The 16313-nt window shown below is 42.1% G+C and overlaps 2 protein-coding genes across 2 annotated transcripts; one reads left to right on the forward strand and one right to left on the reverse strand.

Annotated features, from left to right (window-relative positions):
- Positions 1–4160: 4160 nt before the first annotated feature.
- On the forward strand, positions 4161–5754 carry nr0b2a (nuclear receptor subfamily 0, group B, member 2a). Its single transcript, XM_048261005.1, has 2 exons — positions 4161–4889; positions 5072–5754. The coding sequence occupies exons 1-2, from the start codon at positions 4361–4363 to the stop codon at positions 5311–5313; spliced, it is 771 nt and encodes a 256-aa protein (XP_048116962.1). The 5' UTR covers positions 4161–4360; the 3' UTR covers positions 5314–5754.
- Positions 5755–8323: 2569 nt separating this feature from the next.
- Positions 8324–14460, reverse strand: kdf1a (keratinocyte differentiation factor 1a). Its single transcript, XM_048261126.1, has 4 exons — positions 14210–14460; positions 11279–12429; positions 10479–10556; positions 8324–9227 (listed from the first exon to the last, which is right to left on the reverse strand). The coding sequence occupies exons 2-4, from the start codon at positions 12408–12410 to the stop codon at positions 9142–9144; spliced, it is 1296 nt and encodes a 431-aa protein (XP_048117083.1). The 5' UTR covers positions 12411–12429; positions 14210–14460; the 3' UTR covers positions 8324–9141.
- Positions 14461–16313: the final 1853 nt, after the last annotated feature.

Here is a 16313-nt window from a genome sequence, read left to right on the forward strand (position 1 = left end):
AATGTCCTATAGGATTACTCTGTTTGCCCTGTTTATGACTGGATGACCTTGAGCTCCCACAGCAATTTGAACAGGTGGACAGGAAGAACAATGAGGTAATGTTTCAGACAAGAAACAAGGAAAAATGAGTCAGATACTTTCTAATGTGCAATAAATGTGCTTACATTTCATAAGGATTCATTCATAACATAATCAATTTTAATGTATAAGGCAAATTAAAGTTTGTCAAGAAAAAACATTTTAAAGTTTTACAGTTTTACTGGTTATGTGTCTTTTATTAGAAATTGCATAGCCCTATATGACACAATACTATTTCATAATTATATATGTCAGATCAGAAAATATTCAACACATTTCATTCTTGATTAGCCTTACATCTTACAATTTGTCCTACAACAGTTTGGATTGGTTTGAAATTAAGTGCTTAAGCTAAACATGTGAATAATTCTCTGTGATCATGCTGAGTGAATGGACATTTTTGAGGAATCGCAAACATACACAAGGGAGGCGTTAAATTCCTTGGGCAGGACAGTGGATCTCAAAGTGGGGTCTGGGGGTCTTTGTATTTTCAGCATCAATGGGGCGGCAGTGGCTCAGGAGGTAGAGGAGTCGTCCAGCAGCTGGAAGGTTGTCAGTTCAAGCCCAACTCCTCCTGACCTTGTCGAAGTGTCCTTGAGCAAGACACTTAACCCCAGTGCTCCCAATGAGCAGGTTGGCGCCTTGCATGGCAGTCTCAGTCATCGATGGGTGAATGTGAGGTATGACATTGTAAAGCGCTTTGAGTGCTCTGAGGAGTCGAAACGCGATATATAAATGCCATCCATTTACCATTTTGTAGTTTAAAAATACTGCTGAATATTTTTGGTAAAACCAATAGCCTACTTTTGGTGATGTGATGACATCATAAAAGTGCAAAACAATGAATGTAGCCTCTGACTGGTGCTAATTTACCCAGACTAATTATGATCATAATATTGAGATTAAGGAAGATGATCCAGTGCAGAATGAGTAACTTGAAGGTTGCTCACACACACAATACACTCCCTCTCATACCAACCTCAAGTTTCTTGAGAACTTTAATGATCAGTTTCTTGAGAACTTTAATCATCCAATCGGAACACATGGAACCGATTCTGTGGTTGGCCTGCAACATTAATCTGGGCATGCATTGACAATGTCAAAGACTTTGTACTGCTTGACACGTTCAGTTGTGACTTTTTTAGTGTGCATCTCTGATACAGTATTTAAACTATGTAACAGGCATAGTTGTCCTGCTGACTGTTTGTAGGTTATGGCATATCTCGTAGGCAGAGAAAAGCTGTTGCTCTCAAACACTGTACACTTAATCAGAGTCAGTATGATGAGGGAATAGATTAACTAGACAGATATGGAAGGTTTACAAAGTGATATCATGCTCACTTTAAAGACATTTTGAGTACTTTCAAAATACAAAAATACAGTATTTTATTTTGATATATGGTGTCGCTAATGCATTTTGTAGTTTATTTTGATACACTTAAAATTAGGGTAATTGATATTTTATTTTAAAATACATCCCCATCCCTACCAACAGCTAGCAGCCAGGCAGCTACAGTGCTTCACTCTAGATAGATAGATAGATACATAAATACTTTATTGATCCCCAAGGGGAAATTCAAGGTCTCAGTACAGACATCACACACAACATGCACTTACAGTAAAAAAAAGTAATATACTGTACATATAAAAAACTCCACTGTACAATAGAGACAGTAGAAGATAAACATGATACTAAAATACCAAATACTATATAAACTAAATCAAATATCAATAGTGTGCTTAAGGATGATCAAGCATGACAGGGCAGAGACTGAGCCTGTAATTCAGTGTGCATTGTAAGGTGCTCTATGAGAGTGAGTGTCATGGTGATGGTGAAAATAAGTAAGTCCAACAGTGCAAGAATAAAGTCTAGAGACCAGCATAAAATAAGTATGGACATATAAGAGAATAATGTATAATGTAGACAAGGTAATATAAAAAACTATATCAGAATATATAGAATATACAAGAATAGGTTGAGGTAATAAAAATCAGTACCGACATAGGGTACTCAGTGATTTTGAGAAACAGAGATCTATGTGAAAAATGGCCAGAGTTTTCCTGTCAGGAGGGGGGTTTACCGAACACACATATATAGGCCTATACTGCACGGCTATGTACCAGCTAGCTACCATTACACTCAACACCAACTCATCTACATCCAAACTGGGTTTGAGGCTGCACACTGTGCAGAAGCACAACTGAAAAAAACCTGACTTCGTTTGGGTGGGCAAGACACAATGCTTGGGTGGGCTTAGCCCACCATGGCCCCTGCCTAGCCAGCCCTGAACCTGGCCACTTCAGAGAATACAAATGGCATATGCTCATTTGTTATGATTATGAGGTGGTCCTCGGAAAAAAATCTTCCCCACAATGGGGTAGTTTGAAAACTATATAGGGGATTTCCCACATTGGCCAATCAACAATCAAGCCTATTTCACAGCATGACGCAAAGTTCAACTTCAATGCATGCTATCCTGGATCCGTAAAGCTAAAGCTGTAATTTTATACCACACATTGTATGACAAAATGAGTCCTAATTTCAAGGATGGAATAAGCATGTGATTACAAAATAAAATAAATAAATACGGTAGCCTAAATAAAATAAAAAAATACATTGACACAGCATCTTCCCATACTCTTTGATTGTGAAAGTGTATATGACTGTTATTTTAGCATGATACCTTCTTCTATATAAAGATAAATCAAGCCTGCTACTTGCAGGTCTCTTCCCGTCCAATAAAGCCATTTGCTTATCAGATGCAAGCCTCTGTGCTAGGCACAGAAAAGATAAGAAATCAGGGCACCATATGTGTGATCATAAAAATGGGAAAAACAAGTAATTTAATACCTTGATGAATCAATGCAAGCATTTATCAGTTCATTATTCTTTTCTATTTTTCACATAGAAAAGAATAATCTCATTTGAGTAGTGTCTGTTTTTAGCCTGGGTGTTCCCATGCTGCCTTGCGCGCGATTTGATTCACGCTACTAAGGCAGCCTGGAGACCATGGAGCAAATTTTCGCCTGAGATAGGGAACCAATCACAGAACAGGGGGGAAAGCAAGACGAAGATGAGCTATGCACAGACGCATTTGATAGACATCCGTGGCACCCAATAAACGGATCTGGGCATTTTTTTCAAATACGAGAAAATGAACGTTTGGTTCCCAGACCACGTCTCATTGAGAAGTGGTGGCGCTAGCCAGGCTAGTTTTTTCCCATTCTAACATAGATCAAACTGTGTAAATTGTTAATAGACATTGTAAATAGACCCTGTAGGCTACTTTTAAGGCTCAATCTTGTATTGTATATGACGACTCAACCTTGTATTATATTTATTTAACATGTTTTGATGAAAATCAAACTATGGCACTTTGCATTTAATTACTTCTATTGAGAGCTAACCGCATGTTTAACCATGTACAGAACTTGTTCAGGTCCACTTAGCAAAGCAGTGGAGTCTATGTCTTCATGTCTTGTCTTCAAAAACATGATGCTTCATAGCACTGAATAGGTTTGAGATGTCAGCCATGGTTTGGATTTATGATTGGGGCAACAACACAATTAGGTGACATAACTAAACCACCACAGTGTATCATTTATGTAGGCTAATTGGCTGACTAGAATAGTTGGCGTAATTAAAAAGTACTATATTCTAAACAAATTTGTAATTTACTTAGACACATTACTTTATGGATCTAGGCCTACTTAAATCCCATGACTAAATGTGAGGCTAAGGCTATAGAACTAACAAAACTATCAATAGCTCATTATTTCTGAGTAGTGTCAACAGGCACCATCTCGGAAAGATTAGATGAGTTCGTTGACCCAGGACTTTGTTTGTTTTGGCTTCCCGCCAGGTGCAAGGTGTGAGCTGGCTGTAGTCACTGTATCAATTTAATTATAGTCACAGGCCTTGGTAGCTTGGTACTGCCTGCGGGGATGACCAAGAGGAAGAGATAGAACTAACCTCACCCCCGCCCTGGAGTAAGACCATCTGGCAATGGGCATTCATTGAGAAACTCTTATCACTCTTGAACGAAATCAATGGTTAAACAACGAGTTGTTTTTCTGAGAGTGAGATTACTATTTGAGGTCAATGTTCACAACTCACGACTATAAATTGGCCTGGTGTATTGGAAAACGACAGTTAGAAGCAGGTGCGTAACTGCCAGTCCAACAAAGAGAATTCCCCCTTGACCAAAACGGTCGGTGGTGTAGGCTACGTTGTTTGCTAAGTATTTGATGCAGAGTTTTTGTTATTTTTCGCTTCAAAGGAATGGAGTACGAGTGCTATTGCACAGAGGACAACATACAACCAAATGCTATTCTTTTTAACATCCTCAGCCGGACGGATAATGAGCCTGTTGACAACAACCTGAACTACACATTTGCGCCGCGCAGATGTCACTGTGAGATGCGAAGGACAGTGTGTTTGAAAACACCCGGCGAGACTTGTAAAACGGCCTCGGACGTGCTAGTCAAAACAATCAACTTCATGAAGAGTTTGCCAGCTTTCCATCAGCTTCCACCAAAGGATCAACTTGCACTCCTCCGGAGTTGCTGGGCGCCATTGTTCATTCTTGGTTTGGCTCAAGAGAGGGTGAGCTTCGAAGTTACAGATACCCCCGCGGCCAGCATGCTGAAACGAATCCTGCTCAACTGTCACGAAAACACAAGCATGCAGATGGAGCAGCCCACTCTGGCTGGGGTTAACACGCTCAAGTCCTGCCTGAAGAAATTCTGGAGTCTCGATCTGAGTCCAAAGGAGTATGCTTACCTGAAAGGCACCATGATATTTAATCCTGGTATGTATCCTCATTCCACACACATTCACTGATTGTCAGCTCACTCAGATCTAAATACTATCAAAACGAATTTAATGAGTTGATGACATACTGTCCCAACTAGAAGTAAATGCAATCCGGTATACAAGTATGGCTGTCTTTTTTTCTTGACTGACTGGTCTTTTGGTTGTCTCTTAAAACAGATGTTCCTGACCTGAAAGCCACCCTGTTCATTGAGGGCTTACAACAGCAGGCCCAGCACGCATTAAGAGAAGTCCTTCTTCCACTTCATCCCAACGACAGGGGACGCTTCGCTCGCATTCTCTTGACGGCCTCCTCTCTGAACGCCATCACCCCCAGCCTCATCACAGAACTCTTCTTCAGGCCCGTGATTGGCCAGACAGACCTTCTAGAACTGTTAACTGAAATGCTTTTCAGCAAATAGCTGCTTTGTTTCTTTTCTTTCTTACAAGAGCATTTTTCAAGAGCGTTTTCCTTTGTAACGAATGTCTCAATTTTCTGAGACACAACAATGAGCACTGTTATTTTGTGTGCTTTACTTGAAGGCATGTTGGATGCACAGACAGGACTTTTTTTTAGTAAAAGAAAGTTGAATTTGCTTAACCCGTAACATCTACAAATCTACAAATACATATTTAAAATTGTTTACAGTCACCGGACAAACAGGAATTTTACCAGGTTACATGTAAACATTTTACAAGTTACATGCTTTTTTATGTTCAACATTGTCCCACAGAGATTTTCATCAATATGGAACTTGAACTAGTTAGGAAGACATTGGTGTTCCAACTGTGCATGAAGTGTAAATAGCCTATGTGAGATTCCAGTATCCAAATTGTTTTGGAATAAACTATATTTTTTTATTGTAATCTTTAGTGTGTGTTTTGGCAAACTGGCAAGACCAAATAAGCGTAACTAATATTTCAAATAGCTATGAACATCATTTTCCTGATAATGTGTACAAATAATAATTCACGACACACACATGGAAATATTTCATGGGGGGAAAAAATAATAAAAAAGAACTATCACTAAATGAATAGAAAAGTAGGGTTTTTCCAAGAGCATTTCAACAACTCAAACTACCATTTAGGCAGACCCACCACCCAAAGCATTCCTTAACAATTCCAAATTTGTCTATGGGTCAATTCTATGGAAATATAGTCATTATTTAGATACATCAGGTGATAGGCCTAAAAGATTGAAGTAAAAGCCCAAAAGACATTCAGATGTATTTCATAATGATATCCCCAGAATGAAACCTTATGACTCCTGATCCACGGGCAACCCTCAGTGTGTCAGACATGACATCAGCGGCACCCAGGTGGACTTTGTCAATGTAGAATCAGCGGGTGTGTGGCACCACTTGCGCCGGCGGTGATTATTCAGGGTGATTGGCCCCTCCACCTCCCCCACGTGGTGTCGGTGCGGGTTGAACAACCTGCCGGCTGCCGACCGTCCGACTCAGCGAGGGGGCTTCCTGACGTGACCTCCAGACGACTTGCACAAATTGCATCACTCAGCTCCTCCTGAGTCCTGCTCAAAATGCAACAGCTGAAAAACAAGCTTCCCCCACACCTAGGTCATCCGATCCTTTAGGGCTTTGTCAAGCAGGTTATTTGACGGACAGGGACTTAGAATTACAACGTCTTACTCTCTCTGTTTCCGCTCACGCTCACGCGCGCACACGCACACGCACACGCACACGCACACACACACCCCACACACACACACACACACACACACACAAAGCATAAGCATTAATTCTTTAAGATATGGAAAGGGTGGCATGACAGGTTTTTAAAGTGCCACTGTAATGATGTTGGCAACAACAATATTTTTTTGTTCAACTGGAAACACTACATGCTTTGCCTGGAAAATTAGGACCGCAGGCATATGGGTTCCAAGTACAACTCATGAGCGCCTCTTTTCTCAGAACAAGCACAAACTTGCAAATGCTACAAGGCAAGCTTTGTTTAGGAGACCAGCAAGCAGAACAGTTGCACCTCCCAATGAGCACAAGGTGAGGTAGATCAACTCCATTAAATCAAGTTCTGCTTGTCACTAAATTACTTCAGTTGCAGTAATGATAGCTTGTTGAAAATTTGCCAGATATAGTATAGTAAATAAATAGTAAGCAGACCATTCAGCAACAAACAGCCAAGATATCTGATTGTCTTCCAGACTACCTTCCCTGTAACAATTGATAACAGAAACTCTATCACCCCCTTGTGGTCCACTGAAAATGTTGTGCTACAAGTTGTTTGTTACAGGACAAAAGGAGAAAAACTTCATCAATCATGTCTCCACCATCCTGCTAATCCTAAAATCCCCTGGCCCTGGAGGCATTGGGCTTGCTGTGAAACAGGGATTTATTTCCAATGTCAGACAGTAGGCCTTCTAGAAAGACCAAATCGCTGGAGCTGAACAAAACGGCTGGGAATCGGAGAAAAAAACACTGATAAGCACTTTAAACGTCAGTCACCCAAGGCTAGGCTAAAACCACTCAAACATTTCACATGTCACATGATTTTGATGGGACTTGTGTGAGTTCATCTGCTGTGATTAAGTGGGAAACCTGTGCACAGGTCCCGTAAAACAGAATCCTGAAAGACTGAACAAAGGTGTTTTGTGCCACTGGATACTTTTTCTTTCTCTGAAATAGCAACGAACCTCTCGCTTGCTCAGAAAACAGAGATTTAATTTCCTTTCTTGAGTCAAACCAGCCAAACGAGTTCACCACGCTATGACCTGGGGTTGGGAATGGGAGGAGGCTGACACCATTACATTCTAGCACAGCAAGATGTCAACACTTACAAGACGGACGAAAAACCTACTGAAAAAAAACAAAACTCATAAAAGCCCATATATATGGGCTTTCTATCTTTATTCAGGATAGTGGAGATTGACAGGAAGTGAGTGGAAGAGAGAGATAGGATGAGATTGGGAAATGACCGCGGGTCGGATTGGAAGCCGGGTCTCCGTGTGCACTTGGACACTTGGACACTTGGACCCCCCCCATTGAGGTCACATTCAAGCACAGATTGGTTGTTATGACAGAATGGAAAAAGCAGGACAGTGGACAAGAATGCTGACATGTTTCAAATGATATGTTGGCCCTTTGCCCGTGTTGAGGTTGACAAGATGTGCATTTTGTTCACGTTAGCACCTTAGTTGAATGTGCCCACTAATGTTCTCTCATTATGTTGTCATTTTCAAAATAGGGCAAAGCATCTACCACAGAGAAGTCGCAATGACCAAAAATATTAGTAACTAGCCATATTCAATAAATAGAACACATCCCCCATTTCATCAGTCCTATTTGTAGTCATGTCAAATGCTTTTATGATCCTATACTCTATGACAATGAGCACAACTTAGTGATGGCTGACTAACAGACCCTAGGAGCACAAAAAAATAGGAGTACACATCATAAGGGATATCCCCTTTATTTGATAAAAAATAAAACTATGAATTGCCTTTTTTTTCAAAGTGTCCATGTTTCCCAGAGAAATAGGCTTGCAATTATACAAGAGATGCCTACACATCTAAAGAAGCAACGATAACTGGAAGGCTGTAACACCTATGTACATATGGGACAGAGGCATGTAAAAATGCAGCATGTACATGCACGCGCACATGCACACACAAACACAAACAATTTAGAGGAACAGGAGTCTAAGCAGGGCATAAATGACAGCACCTTCCTGTATTATAATCACTGATATTAGATGGCACGAAAGAAAAAAAAATAAAAAAAATAAAAAAAATAATCAGCTATTATGGCACATAGTCTGTCATGATATTTACTACAATACCAAAGTAAAAGTAAACAAAGTTATTGGATACAAAAGCAAAAACAGACACAATAAAACAGGAGAAAGTTCATCCAGTTCTTCCAGAATGTCTCCAAGTAAAGTTTAGAAATGGCGGTGGCACTCAGGTTTGGTTGATCTGAGAGAGGAGGGCAACGAGGCCAAAGCTTCTAGTCCATTGCTTCAGGGCAAGTCTCCTCAGTTACGGCAGTCAGGCAACCACCAATATCACAGACATTTAACATCTTCTAGCAGCGGCGAGCAAGACCACCAACAAACAAACAAACAAACAAAGACATGACAAATGCGGACCATGTGGTCCAAAAGGGAGAGTGAAGCGGGCAGGTGACGGAGGGGGGCAGACATGCACAGGTGAGGCAGTGTTTTCCACTCCCGCTGAAAGGCCTGGGAGCGTCAGAGGACGGAGTCGCACTGGTTTAGGGCGAATGCAGCAGGGGAGACCCGGAGAAGTATGTGTCGTGGGAGGTGGGGGAGTAAACAGTGGCTGAACTGGATGAGTAGGCTGTGTGAGGAGACAAAGCAAAGACGGATGGCCTGTTTAGCCATCTGTGGTATGCACTTTGGGCACAAGCACCTAAAACAGCAAGTAGCCCCATGCTCTAGCATGAGATGCCCTTTAAACACCATGGCATGTTTGACGAACAAAGTCAAAAATAATCATGCCGAATCGTCAAAATATAATAACAAACATCAATTATCCCCATTAAAACTTCATACATTAAATACATTTGCCTCATGGTTCAGTTAACAAGGCACTTTTGAGACATTTGCAAGCTTTTAAAACTAAACACCTGATCACAATACCACTCCATGATAGTTAAAAAAAACTTCCAATATTCCTGGATATAGCTGTGAAGCATAAGAGAGTCTTTGGGGCATCATTGAGGTGTAATTCAAGAACATCAATTGATTGCACAATAAATATGAGAGTCATCTGAGTAGGGGTGGAGAATGAACACTGTCCACTCAGGGGCATTGGTTTTGGAGAGAGACGAAGTGCTCCAGGTGAACTGCTGAAAGACGAGACCACATACACCACAGCCAAAGAAACGGTCTTAGTGCGACATACAAAGATGGGGGCTGCGAGAGGGGTGGAGGCACAATGGCCGCTCAGGGCCACAAGGCTGTTGTTCTCAGGGAGAAAAAGGAGAAGAATGCGCAGGTATTCTCCCGTGAAAGAGAGGGATCAAAGCCAGGAATGCCAGTGGAGAGCAGAGAGAAGGTGAGAGAACACCTGCAGCTGGTGCTTCCACACTGGGGCATTGATGAAGAGCGCTACCGTGCTCGCCGGCGTCATGACTTAATTTGCAGCAGTGGCTAATGCCTAACTCCATTTGATCAATGCCCCCTCAACCAGATGTAATGACCATACTGTCATATGGTGGTTAATAGCACACACCCCCTTACATGTCCCAAGAGAGACTGGGACACTAACCCACTGGGCCGGGTAATGAAGGAGGTTGCTGGAGCACAGAGCAAACATGTATGTGGGACATCGGTTGTTAGGGAGGAAGGGAGGCTGAGAGCCCGAGGGACTAGCAGGAAATGGGGAGAATGTGGGGAATGAACACAGGTGACTACCTCGGTAATTCAGAAAGTGCTTAAGTAACTAGAGGTTATAAAAAATTTTTTTTTTAAAACACGTCTCTTCTAATACTTCCGTTGAAGTTTTTCAAACCATGTTAAGAGTTTATTTCACGTTTAAAACTTAATTTCACTTTTTCGAATGAAAATGATTTGAATGGATACTTACTTCGCCCACTGTGGACCCTCATTCTGCGCGCGAGTTCATCTGATGGTGTCAGGTCGGACACTTTCACTTCAGGTTCAACTACAAACAATAAAAGTAGTAGAACAATGAATGAGGATAATTACAAACACCACACAGGACATATGTTATTGACATTTAAAGTGCAGTCAGCGAGTGCGCATTGTCTATGTTTATGTTTCAATTTCTTAGCAGACACTTTCGTCCAAAACAACATACATTCTCTGTTCTATGGACATTCTATGTACATTCTATGGACCAAATAAAAACACCAGAGAGGTAACTTATCCCTCCTTTCAATAACACAGTGTTTAGTTTTTGTTAGGGGGACAGGCTGTTCCCAATTTGTTTTTGTTTCCCGTTTTCAGAGCCTGGGCTACCTACTCATCGTTTTCTTTACTGTGTACTAGTGTTGGATGGGCAGCTTGTGGATCATGAGGAGATGTTTGCTGAATGTGACAATTAAATGTTATGGGCTTGAAATGGCATGCAATCGCTGACTGCACCTTTTAAGATATGCCTTTCTTTATTGGCTAGAGCCATGTAGAAGCTAATATCCTGCACTGAAGTACTACTAACTACCAGAAAGGTGACAAGCGGTCGGAATACAACTTTTCAACAGGAAGTAATTACATGCTTAATTTGGCATATGCTCAGTTAATTAGTAGAAACAAAAGAAACTGGAAAGTGACTGAATGTATTTGACCACACTTATTAAGATACAAGCTTTATGTTGTAAGATGTGTAGAAAAAGATTTAAGCAGACATGGGATCATGTATCTTACAACTGCTGAAGGTGAGGGTCATGGTTTCGTGGCCACTGTCGGGCAGGGTGCCATCCCTTTGTCCGTTTAGGTGCAGCAGTGCATCCTGGGAACTGGAGTCTTTGTTCCTGCCATAAGAGTTCTTGTTCTTGCCCTTGCGGGTGCTGATGCGGATGACCCCGTGCACCAGACGGCACTCGGCCTCCTGCTCCTCCAAGTTGTAATCCTGAGCGATGCTGTAGATGAGGTCGCTGATCTCATTGGTCTTGCGTGAGAAGGACGAGTCGGAGGTGCACTTGGCCAGCTGCTCAATCTGGTGGAGCTTGTACAGGTCCAGCAGCTTCTTGGTGATGAGCGAGTCGATGTCCGCCTTGCTGTCGTCGATGTCGTCCAGGTCCAGGTCCTCTCTGGAGTAGATGCTGGAGGTTCTCTCCTTCTGCCCGCCACTCTTCACTGCAGAGTTATTTCGCTTGGCGGGCCCCGGCTGGTAATGCACCTTCTTGCCAGCGATGCGCACGTCCTTGTAGCGAAAGCTGTCCGAGTTGGGCAGCTCGCGTTCAGGCTTACGGGCCTCCAGGGGCACGCCGCAGGTGGGGTTGGTCAAGGCCATGCCGTTTCCCAGCGGTCGGATCTCGGCCTCGCTGGACTTGGCCGGCGGGTTGTCCGTGGAGCTCTCGTTGTGGACGGGCAGGCAGGGCTCACGCGTGCCGTAGAAGCCACAGGTGAGGATGCAGCAGATGAGCGCCTTGCAGCCACTCCAGCCCAGAGAGGCGCAGGAGCCACAGGCGGGCGGGACACCCTGCGCCGCATCCGCCGACCCTGGGATGAAGCCAATGGTCTCCGAGCCACGCCCGTTGGTGTGGCGCGAGTGGGTCTTGCGGCCCTCGCTCTGGCTGCGATGGTGGTGACCGTGACTGTGGTTGTGGTTGTGATGGTGACTGTGGTTTTTGTGCTTGCTGTAGTGGTGGTTGCTGCTGCCGCCGCCACTGCTGCTGCTGAGGAGGTTGTTGTTGCTGTGGTGCTCGCGAGGAGAGTCCTGGCTGGTGCCACTGTCGCGCGAGCAGCTACGGCTGTGCCCGTAGCTTTCGGCCCTGGTGCGTGACGTGTGGTGGGAGGGGGGCTTGTGATTGGCCCCCATGCTGTGGCCAGGCATGCCTCACCACATCCAGGGCCTGGAGAGAAGAACAAAGAGCAGGGGGTGGGGGGTTATTTTCACGCCATTTGCCCAGCAAAATCAGAAGAGACTGTTTTGGAGAACGCCCAGAGATCAGTTGAAAATTTAACTGAAACCCACTAATCTATTATCATGTAAATCGCCAAGTATCGAAACAGTCTCCTCCATAAGAATGCAAATCCTCAAGCATCACAGCCAGGACTAACACTAAACTAATACCTCAACGAAACTATTGAGATCCCCTAATGCACCCTGAAACAAACTAAATGGATATCCTAGACAAGAAGACCAACTGAAATCCGTTAAAAAGAAAGAGTACGCAACCCTGCAGTATGTTTTTAGGCTTGATCTAAACAAAGACAGCATCCATTTGAAAATACACCTGATGAGGACATAATTGGCATATCTTGCACAAAAACTGAACTTGGCCCAATTTAAATGAACTACGAGTTTGAGGTAGTAAGAAATGTGCTAAAATCTACAATAGAAACCTGGAAGATGCCGCTGAAAAGTGGGTGCATAGATGCACAAATGCTTTAAAGCACAGGATGAAAGCCACACTCTGCAACTGCAATAACCAATCTCTTTGATTTTACTGTAATTTGACACTTTTAGCAGTGCCTTGCTCAGCCAGGGGAGTCTATGTGCATGTGAAATATTAGGAGAGATGCTGTCTGTGACTTTGTGAACAGAGCACACCAGATAAAGAGGAAGATTACTCAAATTATGAGTTGAACACAGCTAGGGGACTAACACGAGACACATCTGACTGGTTACTTTAGATAGGGAAATTATATTCAACCACAAAGAACTTTAGTGAGGAGTGTGCAGCATCAGAGCCTCTGTGTGTTTTTATGTATCCGTGCCTAACTATGCCTACATTTCTACATCATCTGTATCCATCCACAGCTTATGATGTGTATCTCTGTGGTACAAGTCACCATGTTTAAAAGTGATTGCTAAATTGATGAATATAAGACATGAATATGTTACCATTTTAAAATATTCTGGCTACAATTTAAACATAGGTGTATTAAGACAAGAGAGAAGAGAAGCAAGCGCTCTTACAGCTTCACTCCTGTGAACAATGCTCTCAGTGTTATGACTGAGTTTTGAGTTTTACAGCGTTCATGTATGAGTGACACATCACACAAATACAGGAAATAGTGACCAAAAATCAGTTTCTTGAGGCATGCAACAATTTAAGGAGCATCCAAATCTAATACAAAACAAATCAGGTCTGGAATCCAAAGCTCATTGTTTGTCCATAGTAAATATTTATGACATTGGGTTCATGAAACAATACAGCCTACAGGCACTGGGCTACAAAAAGGGAATGCCTCCATATTGCATGAAAGTTGGGTAGGATCATGTAGGGTAAAGGCCAAAAGGACACTGGTTGATATGGCTGGATTGTAGACAGGTTTGCGCTGACTCGTACATTTCTGGCCAAATAGTTCAGATGACAACAGGCGTGCTGCTCACCGCGGTTCTCGTTTAATAGGCTGAACTCAAGGCAGGCCTCAAAAAACACTCCAAATTCAGCTGCACTTGCTGGTTGTTTTGAAATGGGTCGAACATTGCTCAAAGGCCTTCGCTATGTTTTCTGACCTACAATCAAACTTGTCTGACTTGACATTAAGTTGATTTAAGTTTGTCGCGTAGGCTAACTTTGATCATCAGGTCCTAAAGCGGAGTAGACAAGAAAAACGAGCTCGATAAGAGTTTCACACGACACGGCACAAGCCGTGGATTTTTTTTTTTAAATTGAAACTTACCACATAAGAGCAAGTTCTCTTGTCTTCTGTTGTTGTTTCCCTCCGCGTCTTCTTTCACGGAAGTGAATTAGTCGCTGACTTCCCAGACCCAACAATATTAAACAGCATTAAGAGTGTCTATAGCCTACAGGTAGGCCTACTTTTTAAAATCAAACACAAACCGTAGACAATCAGACAAAACACAATCCACCGCCCAGCTTGGGCTAGATCTGTCTCGGTAAATTCCACAGTGTTACGCTCCCGCTCCCTCCCGAAGCCTACTCTACCTGCGGCTACAGGTAAATCGTACACCCACTCACAGGTAAGCAGTGACGTCACACGTGTAACAAATATGGGTGCATGGTTGGGTGGGCAATTGCAAATCCCGCTGCCAATCCGTTGGATTGCAAAATCAATAAATATGAGAATACTGAATAATCCACAATATTGCATCTACTGAAATAGTTGATTTATGTTTTAACTTCACAGAACAACCATTTCGAACAATTGTGGCTATAATTTCGAAGACAACATAATAACCAAAAATAATTTCAGGGTGTGCATGCACTTTCAAACATCAGCATCACAGGTTATATAGTTGGCTGGTCTGTCGTGGCTGCAGAAGAATGCCAAATTACTATAATGCCACACAAATAATCAGACCTTTCTGGTAAGACATGCAAGACACATACAATACCATACAAGATTCTCAGCTCGTCTATATACCACTCTTAGTGTGAACAAGTATTTGTCTGATGCCTCCTCAGCAAAAGGTAGATAGATAGATAGATACTTTATTGATCCCCAGGGGAAATTCAAGGTCTCAGTAGCATACATACAACACACACACATTCACTAACAGCAGCAGCAAAAGTAATTACAAGTATATAATATAAAAACACAACTAAGCAATAAGGACAATAGAAGATAAAGAACATACTAAATATACTAAAATACAAATTATACTAACTAACACTTAATCTAAATCAATTCTAAAAACAGTATCCACATAGTGGTGATTAAGGTGTGCAATTGGACAATTGTGTGGATATTCATGACATGAAGTGATAGCTGACAAGGTCAGGAATTTGTCAGCTTTATTTGACCAAGTTTTAAATCAAGGGTGTAAACTATAAATACAGTAGCCCACACATCTTTTCAAAAATAATAAAACTATGAAACACATAGGCCTACCTTGACAGACTTATTCCTAAATGTAAAAAAGTTAAAAGGATTACACACAAATGTTTACACTTATAGCCTTGGTTACAATTCAGATAAGAGTCTATGCATGTTTAAAAAAAAAAAAAAAAAAAAAAAAAAAAATCACTGCAGCTTTTTAGATCTATTGCTTATGACTTTCGTATAGGGACTTGCAAGGTGCAAGGAGGGACCAAGCAACAACCACCCCCAATTCAGCTTCTACTCAATACAACTCAATACAACCACCCCCAATTCAGCTTCTATACAACCACCCCAATTCAGCTGCTACTCAATACATCTCATATATTTTTAGTGCTGACTTTGCAGAGGTCACACTGCCGCCCACTGTTAGCCACCAATTTGTTTCAGGGAAATATGTGTTGCCCTTAAAGCTCCCCAACACCATCACAAAGGTGGACTATTTTGTCTGCAGCGGAGTTTGAGACTGACCTTTTTATCAATTTGTCTGTGAGGAATGTACAGCACTTCGTAGGGGACGAATGTCCTATCATGTGTCCATTTCCTCTGAGTAAAAGTTGGACGTCATGTTTTGCTTGTTCCTGCGGTGTATGACCAACTGATAGAGCATGAAGGTAATAATCCCAAGGTCATAGGCAGATGTGTGGTCAAACAAAGACTACAGGAAGCCCTAACACAAAATCACTACAGGGCTTGCTACATGGAAATTGACATAGAAGCTACTGTGCCAAAAAACACAATTCAGATGTACCAGTATGCTAGTGATCATTAAAGTGGCCTTAAAATCTTTTTTAAAGTGTTCAGGAGAGGAGGCCACAATTTATACACCATGATTCTTTATTTTACTGTATGATGACAAACAAACATGTAACAACGTGGGACCAAAACTGTTGCATTACAAAACAATAAAAGCTTTGGTGGAAACAACACAGATAGCTGTTGA

This window comes from Alosa alosa, chromosome 13 (assembly GCF_017589495.1).
Source record: "Alosa alosa isolate M-15738 ecotype Scorff River chromosome 13, AALO_Geno_1.1, whole genome shotgun sequence".
Classification (NCBI taxonomy): domain Eukaryota; kingdom Metazoa; phylum Chordata; class Actinopteri; order Clupeiformes; family Clupeidae; genus Alosa; species Alosa alosa.

What these genes read in the sequence shown, in the direction of transcription:
- nr0b2a (XM_048261005.1), top strand. Translation starts at nt 4,361, where the DNA reads ATGGAGTACGAGTGCTATTGCACAGAGGACAACATACAACCAAATGCT. An exon ending in CACCATGATATTTAATCCTG is followed by an intron (nt 4,890 to 5,071) that starts GTATGTATCCTC and finishes CTCTTAAAACAG; the next exon opens with ATGTTCCTGACCTGAAAGCC.
- kdf1a (XM_048261126.1), bottom strand. Translation starts at nt 12,410, where the DNA reads ATGCCTGGCCACAGCATGGGGGCCAATCACAAGCCCCCCTCCCACCAC. An exon ending in GACCCTCACCTTCAGCAGTT is followed by an intron (nt 10,557 to 11,278) that starts GTAAGATACATG and finishes TATTGTTTGTAG; the next exon opens with TTGAACCTGAAGTGAAAGTG. An exon ending in GAGGGTCCACAGTGGGCGAA is followed by an intron (nt 9,228 to 10,478) that starts GTAAGTATCCAT and finishes CTCCTCACACAG; the next exon opens with CCTACTCATCCAGTTCAGCC.